This window comes from Alternaria burnsii (genome assembly GCF_013036055.1).
Source record: "Alternaria burnsii strain CBS107.38 chromosome Unknown 746, whole genome shotgun sequence".
NCBI lineage: Eukaryota > Fungi > Ascomycota > Dothideomycetes > Pleosporales > Pleosporaceae > Alternaria > Alternaria burnsii.
The window spans coordinates 1,004,409-1,020,567 of record NW_024066109.1 but is presented as its reverse complement, the minus strand read 5'-3'; the positions used below and the strand labels follow the sequence as shown (position 1 = coordinate 1,020,567).

Below are 16,159 nucleotides of genomic sequence, written 5' to 3'. Positions count from 1 at the left end.
TCGCATCTTGTTTCCACTGAGGCGGATAAGTAGACCAGATGTTCGCGACTGGAAGTTGTGTCTGGGTGGACTGGAACACTTGCCGAGCACTCATGATGTCTTCTTTGTCGTCACACAATTCATCAAAGTGGTAGCGAGAACCAGGCACACGCCACGGGTTAAGAAAGAGGTTGTGACAATATAGATATCTCCCGTGAGAATTGTTTACTACCTCTCAACAACACGAGAAACGTCAAATAAATAGGCAGCGAATCATTGCAAAAGCTCTTAGTGTTGTGATGTTACGCTTGCATATTCTAACTTACACCGCATGATAGAGTGCTGCCATAGATCTACCTGATCCGAAGCCACAAGCTATCTTGTGATCAGCAAGATCAACTTGTTCAGGCTCATTATCGTCATCATGACCAATGACAAAGACATCCTGGATTTCCCCCAAGGGCTCATCCAAACAGGTCTCCAGACCAAGGTCGAAGTCATGATTTTTCATGGCAATAGTAGGTTCCCTACGTCGCGAAGTAATATCAGCTTGGTTCTCGATGTTCCGTGCTTGAGGAGCAGTTCCAAGATGTACGGAATATGCTCGACCCGAAGTAGCTGTGTTGAGCATAGCATCGTTGCTGGTGTGGAGGGATCCAGCTTTGGCTTCAGCTTCCATCATAACGATGTTGACTTTTGTTGTCGGGGTCATAGGCGTCACAGGCGGTAGACGTAAGGATACTCTTGGAACGTCTTTCAATCTTACTGGCTTTGCGCTTGCTGGTAGACCAATAGCCATCCCTACATGATTGACGATGTCTAGTGCCGAGGGAAGAGGGCGACGACCTGGAGAGATTATGAGATTACCAATAGTTTCGAAAGTACCGATGCTGGAGAGGCGATTACTGGATGTGGAAAAGAGTTGATTCTCTTCGTCTCGTATAGTCAATGGATATCTCCGACGTGAAAAGGTGAATCGGCTGACTGGGTGGACGAAGTACCAGATTAAACCAATGACTAATAGCAGTACGCCTGACACAGTAGCCACGATATCCGGATAAGTTAACGTCATGTATAGATACTGTCGTTGAGAAGAGCTGGGACTACGAATTCAGCGGCCGTAAAAGTATCGGTGGTCCTGAGGGGGATCTGAAGATAAGGTTGTAGTCGAGGGTTAGGAACAACAACAATGTGTAGGGAATCAAGGGAAGTGAGCACACAAAGTGCTATCAGCAGCCGACTTGTAGAATAATCCCACTAGTCTACATGTAGCGGTCGAGTCCCATATCATACGGGTTATGGGTCTGCGTGCACTCTCTGAAGTTCATCTCTTGAAATGTAGTGTCTTGATGCACAGGCATTCTCATATTCCTGCCAGGGACACCAGGCAGATGTGAGTTTAAAGAATTTCTGCTGGCGCTATAGAATCTTGCTGGGCCGAAAGCACTCATTCCAGAGCTGTATATGCTTGGAGGAGCAGTCCTGACCTGAACCAACGGCGCAGATAGTACCTCACTGTGCCCGGGCAAATACGGTAACGTGGCTCTGATTGCAGGCCTAGTCAAATCTTTTGCGCGTGATAGATCAGTATCTATGGTGAGTATTGGCCTTCGAGCTCGTTGTAGACTTTGTTCAATATCTTGTTGTTCGCGATTCTTGCCATGTTGCCGCCGGCGTCGTCGGCGAATGAAGTGTACGCATCCAATAAGGATGGTCAAGATGAGTGTGGCAGCTAGCACAGAAGTGACGATAATGAATATTCGTTCGGATATGACTCGAGGTTGGAAGTCGTCGGGTGTTGAAGGCAGGGATCCAATATCTGTGTCAAACGAGGTAGTCTTGTTTGCGCCTGATGTGAGTTTTGATGCTGACATTGTGATGGTTTCAAGCAAAATTCAAACTTATAGAGGTGGCGTCGAGCTAAATGACTGAACGGTGTCGTGTTCCAAGGCGAGACGACTGCTGTAGTAAGTCGAGTAATTAATTACCTTTGTTTGCGGATTGCATCAAGAAACAAAGCCGTTACTATGAAATGCCCAACTCAGCCTCCACAGGCCGTTTCGCTTACAAAGGGACGACGGGCACCGTTAGTACTGCTGTTACAGCAATGAGAATTTAAACGATTAGGCTGCGATTGGAACTGGGCTTGTCTAGCGTACTCATGATGGTAATTCCGTGATAAGGCCAGACAAGGGGAAGTCGGCGTAGACAAAGCGATGCGACGGCTGCACAGTAAATTGACAATGGTAGGTAAGTTTTGTCTTGGACGTATGGTTAGTAAGAGGAAAAGAGTAAATGGCGCTGTGTTTACGAAAACCACGGTGAATGTGGGCACGATGCTTCTCAGTGGGACTGTAGTGGTCTGAGGGCTGGTGTGATGCATATGGCGGTGGCGAGCGCGTGATGGTGTGCCGACGACGTCATGAAGCTCGTCCTAGTTAACAAGACGTCTCCCGCCCAATCCTGCAACCTTGGTTGCATTTTCCACCTTTGCTTTTGGTCGACCGCCTCAGTACAATGCCTGGTAACGCGTCGGAAACCGTGGTGGAAAAGTATCGTTACGAGATCCTTTTCGGTGCGTGGCTTGCCGTCACAGGAGCGACATTTCTTCGCATCAGACGCCAGCCCTACTCGACGCGTCTGAAGATTGAACAGTACGAGAGCATCTTCAAAGGCACCTCTCTGGGCGCAGTTCTCATCGGCATCGGAATCACGCCTGCACGGAGCACGGCAAGGCGGTTCAGTGGCAATTGAGCGAGGGAGGCGCGCTCGCTGTTGATGCTACCTACCTAGGTCTTGGCGCTTCCCCGCAGCTTTCACATGCGAAGACGTTCGTCATTGCTTGTACAAGAAAGACAGCGAGTCGACGCCATGTTGCTTCGACTGGGCTCATGCAGCGTGGAGCCCAACATGTGGAACCCAGTCTACGCCCTCACGCCTCTGATACTACTGTCCGTCTCCATCCCGCTCGCCATCTTCGCCGTCGTCACCACGTCAGTTGCCATATCGCTGCTCTCCTTGCGCGCATTGGCTGTGTATTGCCGCCTGGCAGTAGCCATCGTTGGAGCATGGCTCTCCCCCTCGCCGCCGAAGCCCATGCCGCTTCGCCGTTCCTCTCTTATGCCTTCATCCGCCCGACAGTCTCCGACCCGACAGCGCCATCGCCGGGCCAGCACGGCCAGCACGACATCTTCACAAGACACTGGCACACATTCGGCACACACGTCGCGTCTTCTGAAGCACAAAAACAACTCTCTCACGGCGCTCATCGGTACAAGCGAGTTGACGCGCGACTTCGAAGGCGTGGGCGGGTGGAGGATGTCTGGCGATGATGACGAAGAGGCACTGTGGATGGGCATCAACTCGAGGCTTCAATTGCCTGCTGAGACGCCTACCAGGAGACATGCTAGAAGCCTGACAGGCGGCGTGAGCCCAGGCCAGAGGTGGAGTGCCGGCTCTGAAGCGTTCCGGATGAGTCCGGTGCAGAGCAGGGCGAGAACACCAGTGCGCTTTGCCATCGAAGACGAGTCTGGCTATTTTCCTATGCAGCCAGTCTCCGCCAACCGCCGTTCAAGCGTCGGTTCCGATTCTATAAAACACCACAAAAGAAGGAAGAGTGGCAGTGGTGGTAGCATGTCAAGCACTACCTCGGTCCCCCGAGAACCCACAACTTACGCCCTCCATGGCTGAACACGAAGAACAGGCTGACACTGTCGCGCACTATTGTCATCGGCCACAACTGGCTCTCATTACCGCTGGTGCTATAGCCGCCCTTGCCGTCATCGCCAAAACCAACGGGCCCGTGGTCCAAAAAAACACACACGAGAGCGCTCGCAATCTTGTTGAAACGCTTCGACGATATGAGGAGCCACCATCGTACAAGTCGAACAACAGCTTCTAGTACGCAATCTAGAATTTGCAGCTGACCTGGTAATTAGCTGATGTTTGACTTTAACGACAGTATGACGTTGTGCCAGGCACTGAACGGGGTTCGACATGATGACAGAGTGTTCAATGACTGGATGAGCTTCATCACTCCTACACTTTAGCCCATCATTGCAGAAATATCATGTACGAGAGATTGGTCGGATTGAATGGGAAATCCATTAGGCAAAGTAGAGAGGCTTTCCATCATGCAGTGTGGATTGTGTATATCTGCGGCACTTTCAACTGAAATTTACTCATCATATCGTTTCACAGGCATGGTACCGCTCACTCCCCACATACCAATGCTGCGAATTGTAGAGTGCAATGCTGACAGAGTTCCGAAACGGTAGGTTGAAGTCGCACAACATTCAGTTGACCCTAGGGGTTGCAACTCCCGGGCCCCACTACAATCAGCGTTAGATTAACTGCGTACTCAACACTATCTGCTTGTGGGTTGAGCTCAAGGGGTGTAGAATATTGGCGAGGGTGACATGTATACATACGACTTGGTTATTCTGCCAAGTCTCCTTTAGCTTCTCTGTGTATTCTTCTTACGCCATCATCATGGTACGCCTCGCGATCGCAAAAGTCTGCACAACCCTCTTTTTCTTTCTACTCTTGGTTAGTCATGCCTCGAGCCAATCCCCATTGGACAGACCACCTATGCTACGCTTCCAATGTTCGCAACTTGTCGTCGAGAGGTTAGATCCCCTCGTGAATCCCAACGTCGCCCCATCTCCACACCTCCATCAAATCGTTGGCGGAAACTCCTTTACTGCATACATGCCACCGGTGACATACGACCTCGCCAACTCTTCCACTTGTACCAGTTGCACCTTCTCCGAAGACTTCTCAAACTACTGGACCGCGGTCCTATACTTTCGTGCACGCAATGGCACCTACAAACGTGTTCCGCAATTCACTAGTGAAGGATTGAAGGGTAACGGAGGCATTACCGTATACTATATACCAGACATGGATAACTCAACGGCTGTCACTGCCTTCCGTCCCGGGTTTCGTATGCTGATCGGCGACGCAACAGCGACCACCCAAGTATCCTCTGCACGCAAAGTGTGTTACCGATGTTTACCAGAAGTTGGCGAAGAAAATCGCCTTAACTGTGTAGATCCGGATGCTCAGACGTTTCCCAAAGGCTTCTGTGCTGGTGGAATACGCTCTGTCATTACCTTTCCAACTTGCTGGGATGGTGTCAATCTGGACAGTCCAGATCACCAAAGCCATGTAGCTTATGCAAACGGCTCGCTGGATACCGCTGTTGGGCCCACGGGAAATTGTCCACAAAGTCATCCCGTCGCTATACCGCAGGTTATGTATGAGGTTATGTGGGATACAAGGATCTTTAATGACGAAGCACTGTGGCCTGAGGATGGAACACAGCCTTTTGTGCTTAGTACTGGAGATGTGTAAGTCGCCTTTTGCCTTTCTCTTCCTGCCTCCTGTACATCTCTAGCGTACAAAGTATAATGCACCAAGTCTGACTTTGTCATAAATAGAGATGGGTTTACCCAGCACGGCGATTACGTCTTTGGATGGAAAGATGACTCGCTCCAGCGAGCGATGGATGCGCGCTGTACCGGAGATGTTTGTTCGGTGTTAGACTATCAGTCTACCGAGGAAGCGATGAAATGCACCGTACCACGGACCGTTGACGAGGATATTGATGGATGTAAGTCCATGCACGGCACCCTTGTGCAGTCTTCAATGAGCTGACAGCTTGACCCAGGGTTGACCGAACTTCCGGGAGGACTTATGAAGATCTGATGAGGGCTGAAATGTAGAGTTTTAGCATCTTGCAGATGAATATATCGAGAAATTACTAGTGACATGAAAGTGTAACCCCCACACTCGGATCCTCCTGTGTATATCCTGTAAGTGGTTTCAAAATGTTCACTTTAGCCTTGCTGATGGCATCCGTGAACCAGATCATAAGTTTGAAACGATGATCATTATCGTGAGCCTCAGCTATGAGTACACCCTTGCTGAACCCTGGTAGAACCGTGGACAAAACAAAGCTTTCGCCATCATAAAAGTTAAGGTGATCACATGCGTACGCTGCTCAGATGATTTGGCCGATCGCTAACAGCTTTTCACCACGTTCCTCAAGCGCTTCGAGGCCAACAATGTGACACTTCTCGTGTTTGTCCCTTGATATATTAGGTCTTCCGTCGGGCTGAGTTCGTTGTTTCCAGACGTTTCCAGTTCGGCGGTTGAGGAGGTATGCAGTCCGTGTGGATCAATCTTCGTACTTTAGCTTTCATCCAAGGTAACTGCTAGGGATTGCGCCATGCCTGTGATGGAGCATGAAGAAGCTTCATATGGGGTCGACGACATGAGGTCGACGTAGATGCTACTGGCGATAAGAGATCGAAGACGGTGAACAAAGGTGCGAGACCGTAAGATTTGATCGCAAAGTCCTAAATGATCTTGACTGAAAGTCTTAACTCGCGCTTGGCACTCTGATGTTAACACGTTCGAGTCACGCAGATACAACTTGACGTCGAAGTTGAATTATAGTCGGTGCAGTGTATTGAGTGTTGACGTTGGTAAACATAAAGTTGAAGTAAGTGAAACCTGTGTAGCCTGTACATTATATAACGACGAAAGAGACGGAGTCCGCCTACTGGAATAGAAGGAGGCATGGAGAGAGGTTGCAGCCCCATCTGCAGATGGCTCCAGGCATTTGCACCCGCTGACACTGCATGCGGATTTTTCAGCTCTGAGATGAGTGCGCTTGCCACGATATTTTCCTGATAATGTTGCCCGCTTAGCAGCCCCGAGCCTTCGTAATGGCGTGTCTTCCGGTTTCAATCAGGTCGAAATCTAAATTAAGCCACCATTTCCGCGGCTCCTCTGGCCTTGATAGGGGTATATCTCCTTCCACTCTCTTTTTTCCTAATTTTGGGAAGCAGAGCCATAGTACCAAAAGCACTACGAGAACAGTGAGGATTGTGGGCTGCAAGACACCAAGACCCTTTGCTTGAGCCAGTGATCCAATAGCAAAGGGTAATGCAGCGCCGCCACCGACACCGATTGCGGCAGCAAACCCGATCACGGAGACGTGGAGATATGGCGGGAGAGCTTTTGTTGTTGCAACGATGACCGCTGGAAACAATGGGCCAAGGAAAAACCCTTGTAGTGCAACAAAGATAGCTGAGACGTGGAACGACGGGACGAGCCAGAAGATAAGTTGGCAGAGGATGGCGATGATGATATAAACCTGATATAGAATGAGTTTATGCATCCACTTTTCCGGTCCCTACCATACCAGGACAGCAAACTTCTCACCAAGCTTTGGAGTGACGAAGCTCAAGATGAGACGTCCGGCAGCGATGCCAGTCCAGAATCCAGTAGCGACAATACCAGACTCAAACTCGCCACCGGCTCGCTCTCGGCGCATGAAAGTCACGATCCAACCTCCAAGCGCTCCCCCAGCTCCAACATAACTAAAGAGAAAGATAGATGCCACCCAGGTGACGCGGCTCTTGAGCGCTTGCTTAAGACGGCCTTTACCCGCTGCATTCGTAGCAGGGTTCTGTTCGCGATACACTTGACCTGATCTTGACCAAAAGGCCCAGAGAGATGTTGCAAGCTCAATGGTTGCTCCCCCAAGCTATTGAGAGTGAGTAAAGGTTCACGCACGGCCCGAATGACTAACCAAAATGTAGTAAAACTGGTACCACTGCCATCCGCGCTTCGCAATCAAGCTTGTAGCAGCGAGCGGACCCAGCAAAGCCCCAAGACCATAGAAGCCAAGCAAGAATCCTAGGACCTCGTTCGCATTGGCCAAACTACTTGCCCAGGCATTCCAGGCTGCGTCCTCGATGCCGTTGCCAAAACCAGAGAAAATAAACAGAACTACCAGGACAGGGTAGGGCGGATGGAGGGATATGCCTACATAGGCCACAAGGTGGCAGATGGGTCCGACGAAAGCAATTCCGCGCTGACCAAGACGGACATGCAGCCAGTTGTTGCAAAGGGCAGCACTAACATAGCCACCCATCGGAGAGAGAAATACCAGGGACACCACGACATATGTGAGATTGTAGTAACCTTCAAGATAAGGAATGATGGCCTTCGGAAGGTCAGCATCCTACGTGAACAGGAAGGACAGGGTTGCTCACACCATAAGCGGCATCATTCGCGCCCATGATAGTAAAGGCGAACAGAATAGCAAATGTGCGGTATATATTGGCCTTCGGATGGTTCCATCGTTCAACTACCGACACCGCAGTTGATGGCTGAGGAAGGGACTCAATCGGATCGATGCTTTTACTTTCTTCGTTACCCAATACACGTCCTTGGTCGCGCAATGCTACTGGCACTGTAGATTGCAACTCGATGTTCGTGTGTGAAATACTACCTGAAAGTGTATTGGTGCTTGCTGTGGTCTGTGTTATAGTGTTAGTCGGCGACATGGTTAAAGAGACTGTACAACGAAGCCAACAAGACCGTAGGAGGATGCTCACGAATCAAGCAGAGCTAGGGGATATTCCTGAACAATTGTGCCTTGCGCATGTATTATATCGCTCTGACCCGAGGTTTGCATGTCTGCTGTAGCTGGTGACGCTTGGCGCATACGTGCCGAAAGCGGAGATGCTTGCGAGGGCTGGCCTAAGAAATCGATCACGTGTATTTACCATCTTAGTATTGAGAGCCCCGCCAGTCTTCTAGGGAAAGGTATGCGGGAAAATATACAATCTATTGCATCGTTGAATTCCACTTTTTCGTCCCAATGACGCGCATCAAGACAATTTCCTTCTGCAAAAAGCATTTCAGATCATCTCCCTCTATCCTGGGAAAGGATAGACAGCAGGGCTCTTATACCCGTTCGTTCCGACGGCCCTTACGCCAAAGATAACATTGTCCTTGCTAAGCGGAAGAACGACTGAGCCGACCTTGCCAACATCGAGCATGCGAGTCCACAAACTTGCTGTGGTGGATCGCCATACAATCTCATAGCCTGCAACATCTGTGCTATTGGAAACTATCCACTTGATGCGCGAATCGTTGTCCAAGACTGTGGTATCGATTGTAACGTTGCGTGGCATCGCAGGAGCCTGAGACAGGGACCAAAGCGTCGCAAGATTGACTTTACCGACACGTGCTGTGAAGTCAAAATCGACAAATTCAATCAAATCGCCGTAAACAGTGCCATTTTCGGTACGCAAGTCTTGATGCTGATGAGCGAAGTTCTCGTTAGGCTCTGTGTACCGGATGGCTGGATAACCCGCCTGGAGAAATCCAGTATGGTCGCCTCCGCGCAGGAAGCGATCTAAACGGTAGATGATGGCTACGTTCATGCCGGTGGCATTGTTGGCAGCAACTTCGGCAGAGAAGCGCGCAAGCTCTCGTGCCGGACTATCGTTCTCGCCACCAATTTGGAGGCGTCGTGCTGCAGTGACGTTGTTCTCGGCAGATAGAGGAGGAACACCTTGTGCGAAAGCACGAATAGTATATGGATCTTTCTGACCTCGATCCCCAGTTGAAGAACCAACAATGTCGCAGTTAAGCATACCTTCGACATTGGTACTTGAGTTCTTGAGGGTTTGTGCAAGATAGGTCGAGCCATATAAGCCTTGTTCTTCGCCAGATACAGCACCAAGAATGATCGTTGATTTCGGCTGATGCTTTGCGAGGACACGCGCGATCTCCATCGCAACTTTTAGCAAAATCAGCCATTGTTCCCCGAATGTGCATCCGATATTAACTTACTGGCAACTCCGCTTGCATCGTCGTTGGCTCCAGGAGAATCGGCTTCATAGTTGAGGACATCCGTAACGCGACTGTCATAATGTCCAGTCATGACATATACTCTTTCCGGGTCCTCACTTCCTTTGGCAGTTGCTAGCACGTTCGAGATGTACACGGGAAAGGGGATTCTGCTGGCCACTCCTTGTAGATAGCTTTGTACTTCCACCGTCATCGTGCCATTGCTCTCCGCGGCATACTTCCGCATCTCAGAAGCTATCCAGTCTCTTGCTGCATCGATCCCGCGCGTTGAACTGTTGAATGTAGCCAGTGTATGGCGGGTTCCGAACGAGACTAACTTGGTGATTGTGGCTTCGATGTTGGCTGGGCTGATCTCGTTCACAATGGCTCGCATCTCATCGTCCGGTACTTGCGGAATCAGCTCCACGCCAACGTTTGATGGAGGCCATGCGGCATTAGCACAGTCGGTGTATGACTCTGCATTGGCTGCCACTGGTAATGGAAGGTCGCGGCCAAAAAGGATCTCATGCGCGCAGGCTGTCGAGAGCAGCGCGCTGCCGAATAGAGCCGATTTGAGGTACATTGTCGATGCGACGAACAGCTGGTTATCCTTCCAGATGTTGCGTTGTGGATTGCCGTCTTATAGTGATGACTAGATGGCTTGTCGCCCAGGGCGTGAGACGGCACGCTATAACATGGATCCGCATATCGGAAGCAGCACACAACGAACTTCCCATGCTAGTTAGCATACCGGGTCTACAATAGACGCTGCTCATCATGTTTTGCGATCTCTTTTCGAGATGCACCTGTCCCGCGGCTCGGCAAGCGTTGATACCCAGGCTTGCTACATGCCGACAGGGTAGATGCTTACCAGAATAGGCAGGTGGAATGGAGAAGACGACGTCAACCACGGGACATTGAAAGCTTGAACACGCCAAAGAGAAGCCGATAAGGTGCGGAGCGCTGTGCAATGACTAAAGGGACGAAAGGGATATTGCCACTAGGCAGAGCAGACGGTTGTGGCCTGTGCAGATACATACGTACAGCAGCAGACATGGCTGGGTAGCCTAGGCATCGCAAACACGCATAGCGATAGAAGCTCGAGAGCATTCTAGTCTTCTGTCTTTACAAGACGTCGTATTGTACCAGCAGGGAGCGGCATCGTCGAGGAATTCGGTATGATGTACTTGTCGAAAGTTACAAGGCCCGGGACCTTCAAGTGGAGTCTTGAGATGAAGCTGGGATTTATATGCTGCAACGGAGTACCCAGATGTCAAACTCTAGGAAGTGAGAGGGCCTCTAGCTATGCCGCTAGCGCAGACAGGCTAGAGGCTTGGCAATTCACCGAGGTTCCAGCAGTCGAACTTCGCGATGATGCAATGTGTCAAGTCACGAGTCTGCCTACAAGGCTGCAACATAACACCAGCTGCTACAAACATCGCGCTAAGACGCAAGCCTACTCGCAGTGTCTTTGACTCGTCGAAACATTACCGCAACTTTTCAAATCCACAATGGTTTGCTTCCCCGTTCACGTTGGTGCAACACAAGTTCACATCGCACACAGAACGCGCTCTTCAATTCCGCCTTACGGCAGTCGACGTCGATACGAAAAGATCTGGACCAGTTTGCCGACTCGGCCTCGCCGTCACCACATCTCCAAGCCCAACTGAACGCGTCGTTGACTTCCTTTGCACGCACCATCGACGATTATGGCAAGCTTGCAAAGCAAGAACCTGTACAGACCAAGGCAGAAAAGGCCCAGGAGCGATTGAAGAACTTCCGAGCTGAACTGGAAGAATACAGGGCCAACTTCAAACGGATTAAGAGCGCAAATGAGGATATTGTACGTTCCGAACCAGCGTCCTTGGACCCCTAGCTTCGGTGCTAACTAGCAATAGCAAAGTACAGAAGCGCGCACAGAACTGCTAGGCCGCCGTCCGCACAACACAGCTACGCCCGAAAACCCCTACGCACAACCTAATCTCTCCGCCCAGCATTCGGCCTTTGCACCCTCCCAACCCTACAACCCCAATGCTCCCTACCGACCGAACCCATACTCTGCTGGCGCACCTCAAGGCGGTGACTATGATCGCGAGGGTCATGTGCTGAGGGAAAACACCTTCTTCAACAAGACGTCTGAGCAGTTAGATGAGTTCCTAGACAGAGGGAGGGCTGTGCTCGGCGACCTGGGCCAGCAGAGGGATATGCTCAAGGGCACACAGAGGCGGCTTTACACCGTTGCAAACACCTTGGGTATTAGTGGTGACACCATACGTATGGTAGAGAGGAGAGCGAAGCAGGATAAGTGGATCTTCTGGGGCGGGGTGGTGGTCTTTTTCCTGTTCTGCTGGCTGGTCATCCACTACTTGAGATGATGGCATAGCTATAGTGAGGTGTACAAGCGCTCGACATGGTCTTGCACGCTCAGAGAACATTCAAATTAGCGACGCGCATGGAGCATAATGAACATTGCAAGTATCTGTGATACTTTATGCAACAATCGGATACAGTAACGCAGTGGTAAGTTTCTATAGACGCTCACGTCACGTTGAGTCTGGCTAACCGCTTCAGCCACCGACAAAGATACCCTGGCATAACTCAGTCAGGGAACCAGATACAGCAGTATACATATAATCACGACGACACGAAGTCCCAATTCTTTCGAAGCTCCAAATTCAGATCAAGTAATCGAGCTTTCGGTTCATGTGGTCAATCTTCATGTTCATCTCCTCCTGCTGATACTGCATTTTCTCGACCTCATCGAAGCTTCCGTTTGGCTGAACCCATGGATATGCGAGTTGAAGTTGGCGATGATGACGATAATGCTGCAGAGGACGACCAACACCCAAAAGCCGATCCCGCAAGTATCCAGCTGGATCTTCGAGTATCAGCAATGCCCTTCTTCGTGGATGATTGAGCAGCGAGTGGTGTTGCGCTTGCAACATGTATCTCATTATAGTCTCTGCGTGTCGGTCGTAGTACGCAGGCAGCAGCCTGGGCTCGTATGCTCGACCGACGAATCCGAAGAAGCAGTGCAACAGCTCCTTGAGGATCTGGTGGGGTACCAAGTCTCGCATTTCAACGATGCCCATGCACCACTCTCTAAACAGCTCGGGTTCTTCACCGTGAACGATCTCCCAAACAAAACAGCGCAGGAAAGTTGCCATGGATTTCGCTAGAGCTTGCGATCGGCTGAGTCGCGCTAAGAGGCAAAGAATTATAAAGTTCTCTCTGCTACGCCGAAGACCTGCGATATTTGCGACACGCAAGTCCTTCCTAAGACGAAGTTCGATGCTTCTCTGCAGAGTCTTTCCAGTAGGAGGGGCGAAAAGAGGTTCCAATTCTAGCTGTGTCATAAATTCGTCCAAAACTGTTATGATCGTTTCAGCTGTGATGGTACGGTATACCTGGCCATCGAAAATACCGGTCATCTGTACAACCAGGCCACGGGCGTCAAATCTATTGAAATGGACCAGATGGTGGATTTTTGGAAGCCATCGCTCCAACTCGCTCAGCCGGATTTTGAACAAGCGGCCGCTATCGAGGTGAATCACGCCGATATCCTCCATGAATCAGCCGTGTGGAGTTTGAAGATTTGCAGTACGTATGAAGGGATTTTGAGAACGCTTGGAGAGATTTGTGGTCGCACAGGAACGCCCAAAGATCCTCTCAACGGTTCGCTGATGTCTTTATACGTCAAAGGTCGGTGAACACCAGGCTGATACTATCCTCTGCGACCGATCGTTGGTCAAGCGGCTGAATTCAAGTGTCGTACATGTTTGCTTCGACGATGCGCGTGGCCGCCTCATAGGATTCTAGCCAATGACTGTCGATACCATGGTTCAGCTTTGCCCAGTATCACTGTGATACGATAGCGCGAATCAGCTTGCTGCCTCCGTTTTACAAGCAGAGAAGAACGGGTTATATACGCAATAGGTAGGGCAAATCTTTCGATCGGCCGCGGTAGTACAACATTCAATTCGCGTTTGAAAGTCCTGAGCTTGTAAACTATGGCAGGGAAGGCAGAGGGTGCTCAGTATGCTATATAACGCTTCTACCTAGCAAAACACAAATTACCGAAATTGCAAGGAATACCTAGATGACCATGAAATAGGCCGTCGATGCAACACCTCGCTAAAACGCTCATCTGTCTCCTGAATCATAGATAGTCTGGAGCCTACCCGCTGAAAGACCTTCCAATAATCGACCCGCGCCTCGCATTCCGTGTTGAACCATCTCAACCCTCCCCATTGCGAAAATCAGACCCTCAATGCTAGCAACCGGGTGCTCGCCATCTTGATCCGCAGCTAGTCACCACGACAGCCCACCACCCCAGAACGATAGATTGATCCACTCTATGCTCAGGATCCAAAAAGCGCTGCTCTTGATCACTAGTAATAGCTGGCAAGTAGAAGGTCAAGCTTTCCATCGACGTTGTTCAACTTCATGTTCATTTCGCTCTGTTGGTACTGAAGGTTGCCGAGCTCCTCGAGATAGTCGTCTCTCGGGTAGCCGATAGGTGAAATGACTGGCGAGGTCCAAGCAGAGCTGGGATATAAGGGACTTGCAAGACGCATGTCTGCGTTATGACGATGTCGAATTGCTGGTAGTGACCGAGCTCTGTGCCCTAGCCATGGCAGTGCTAAGGCGCGGGGGGATCGACGACGATGCATCTCAGCGTATGGAATCATCGCTAGTGCTTCAAGACGCAGATTGGGAGGGCCTTCCATCAAGTCCCGGATCTTTTCGAGAGCTTTGTGCCAGTCCCCGTGGTACTGCTGTGACTCCTGCATTAGATACCGCGTTCCTTGCGACCAAAATCGGACCAAGGCCTCAGCAAGGTAGATGGATTGACCCTCTGATGCTAGGTAGGCCAAAATAATGAACATGTGCCGCGATTTTCTAAGGCCCCTGGCTTTCCACATCTCTTGCATATCTTTCTGCACTTGGTTCATCAGAAAACCAACTACGCGTATCCGTGTCTGGCCTTCCAACGAAACGAGACGATACTCCAGTTGTTTGAAGAATGCGAGCAGCGCGTGTTCAATGTCCTCTCGCGTTATGCCATACCTTCCACCAATGCGAGTGTTGATGTCTTCCACGAGATCACCGTCAAATCCGGACATATACGACAGCTGAGGGAACCAAGCCCGAAAGGTGCTACCGTCCACATTAACCGTATCGAAGCCAACGTTGATCTTCATGTTTTCGATTACGAAGCTTTGAGTGACGCTAGTGGAGAGGTAATGTGGCCGCAGGCTCGACAATGGATGCTTTGATTGTTGTTCAGCAAGTTGGTTTCAAAAGAAAGCAGTAACCAACTCGGAAATCAGATACTATATACCCATAAAACACCGGTGAGAGCGTCCTTACTTCACATGTGTGCTGACCCGCCGTGAAGGCATTGTTGGAACTCCGCACCACTTCCATGTGCCACAAGGGCATCAAGATGTTTGCTTCCGCGATGACGACGAGAGAACCTGAGAAAGCATGCTGACCCAATCTAGCCCTGATTTGAAGCATTATCTATGACACGTCATCTAATGCGTTCGGAAGTTGGTTCCAAACTGTGGAAAACCAATCAAGGAGTATGGCCCATACTATTCTCAACGTACACTCGGCGGTCTGCCTTGTGTTACACCCTGATGTAACTTCACTCATATTCGTAACGTACCAACGTCAGGGAGTCTGCGTCGTTGGGCTCATTCTCTTAAGATTCATGGAAACAAGGATTTCTAGATACGCCTTTTCCGTCAATCGATTACTTAAAATTGGCTAAGAAGCATACAGGATTTTAATAAGACACAGTGTACATTAGATGTCAAGCGGACCACTGTGAATCCTCACACACTCGCTGCGGATAATTCTGATCGCTATCTTTTGCATAATGTGGTTCCACCATTGCTACACTGGCGCACTTGGCTCAAGGTGGCCTTAAGGCTCGCCGTACTGGCGGTCAGCATGGCTTGAGCTTTACGTGAGCGCGCGCTAATATGGGAGCAAACTATGATACGATGGTAGGCAGACACTTTCACGGCTAGAGGCTGTCCAACGTGACCCAGAGAGTGACTAGTCTACGGTAGGTGCACCCGCCTCGCCAATACAAGGCTATGGCCACTAACCAATCGAACAAGCAAAGCTAGATATCGTACTGGTCAATGCCGGGGCTTTCGACACTGGGTTAGTGATGCGAAAAACATCATCTGATCCAGAAGATGTCGCGCCTGCAATAAGCTGATTTCTTGGACACTTCCCGTCTGATTATGCTTAGGCACGGATGCTACGACAACGACTTTACACCCACCATACTCTAATTTATACATTTAAGAGCTATGACATCCGACATGGAGCACCAAGCGTTGTAGAATCACAAAGAGAGCAGTGAAGTTCTTATCGGGTACCATCGTGAGCATAGTGCCGAACCACCTGTCGTTGACTGCACCCATCATCAAGGCTAAATAATCGTGGATGGGACGGCTTCTCATGTAATCAGGGACTGGGATTGTATCCACTTTGAAACAAG

General features: G+C 50.2%; 8 protein-coding genes across 8 annotated transcripts; 4 read left to right on the top strand and 4 right to left on the bottom strand.

The window, feature by feature from the left end:
• Positions 1–301: 301 nt before the first annotated feature.
• Positions 302–1,853, bottom strand: GT037_002903 (uncharacterized protein; the record flags this gene model as incomplete). Its single annotated transcript, XM_038927950.1, has 2 exons — positions 302–1,082; positions 1,246–1,853. 2 exons carry the CDS (start codon positions 1,851–1,853, stop codon positions 302–304), a joined length of 1,389 nt encoding a protein of 462 aa, XP_038789228.1.
• Positions 1,854–2,496: 643 nt separating this feature from the next.
• GT037_002902 (uncharacterized protein) lies at positions 2,497–2,733 on the top strand (the record flags this gene model as incomplete). The annotated part of the gene is made up of 1 exon (XM_038927949.1): positions 2,497–2,733. One exon carries the CDS (start codon positions 2,497–2,499, stop codon positions 2,731–2,733), a length of 237 nt encoding a protein of 78 aa, XP_038789227.1.
• Positions 2,734–2,850: 117 nt separating this feature from the next.
• GT037_002901 (uncharacterized protein) lies at positions 2,851–3,669 on the top strand (the record flags this gene model as incomplete). The annotated part of the gene is made up of 1 exon (XM_038927948.1): positions 2,851–3,669. The coding sequence occupies one exon, from the start codon at positions 2,851–2,853 to the stop codon at positions 3,667–3,669; it is 819 nt and encodes a 272-aa protein (XP_038789226.1).
• An 801-nt stretch (positions 3,670–4,470) lies between these two features.
• GT037_002900 (uncharacterized protein) lies at positions 4,471–5,688 on the top strand (the record flags this gene model as incomplete). The annotated part of the gene is made up of 3 exons (XM_038927947.1): positions 4,471–5,330; positions 5,421–5,593; positions 5,651–5,688. The coding sequence occupies 3 exons, from the start codon at positions 4,471–4,473 to the stop codon at positions 5,686–5,688; spliced, it is 1,071 nt and encodes a 356-aa protein (XP_038789225.1).
• A 1,003-nt stretch (positions 5,689–6,691) lies between these two features.
• GT037_002899 (peptidase m28) lies at positions 6,692–10,219 on the bottom strand (the record flags this gene model as incomplete). The annotated part of the gene is made up of 6 exons (XM_038927946.1): positions 6,692–7,144; positions 7,193–7,537; positions 7,583–7,999; positions 8,049–8,315; positions 8,775–9,586; positions 9,640–10,219. The coding sequence occupies 6 exons, from the start codon at positions 10,217–10,219 to the stop codon at positions 6,692–6,694; spliced, it is 2,874 nt and encodes a 957-aa protein (XP_038789224.1).
• Positions 10,220–11,147: 928 nt separating this feature from the next.
• On the top strand, positions 11,148–12,011 carry GT037_002898 (protein transport protein bos1; the record flags this gene model as incomplete). Its single annotated transcript, XM_038927945.1, has 3 exons — positions 11,148–11,150; positions 11,201–11,479; positions 11,535–12,011. 3 exons carry the CDS (start codon positions 11,148–11,150, stop codon positions 12,009–12,011), a joined length of 759 nt encoding a protein of 252 aa, XP_038789223.1.
• A 300-nt stretch (positions 12,012–12,311) lies between these two features.
• Positions 12,312–13,205, bottom strand: GT037_002897 (uncharacterized protein; the record flags this gene model as incomplete). Its single annotated transcript, XM_038927944.1, has 1 exon — positions 12,312–13,205. The coding sequence occupies one exon, from the start codon at positions 13,203–13,205 to the stop codon at positions 12,312–12,314; it is 894 nt and encodes a 297-aa protein (XP_038789222.1).
• An 822-nt stretch (positions 13,206–14,027) lies between these two features.
• GT037_002896 (uncharacterized protein) lies at positions 14,028–14,840 on the bottom strand (the record flags this gene model as incomplete). Its single annotated transcript, XM_038927943.1, has 1 exon — positions 14,028–14,840. The coding sequence occupies one exon, from the start codon at positions 14,838–14,840 to the stop codon at positions 14,028–14,030; it is 813 nt and encodes a 270-aa protein (XP_038789221.1).
• Between the last annotated feature and the right edge of the window lie 1,319 nt (positions 14,841–16,159).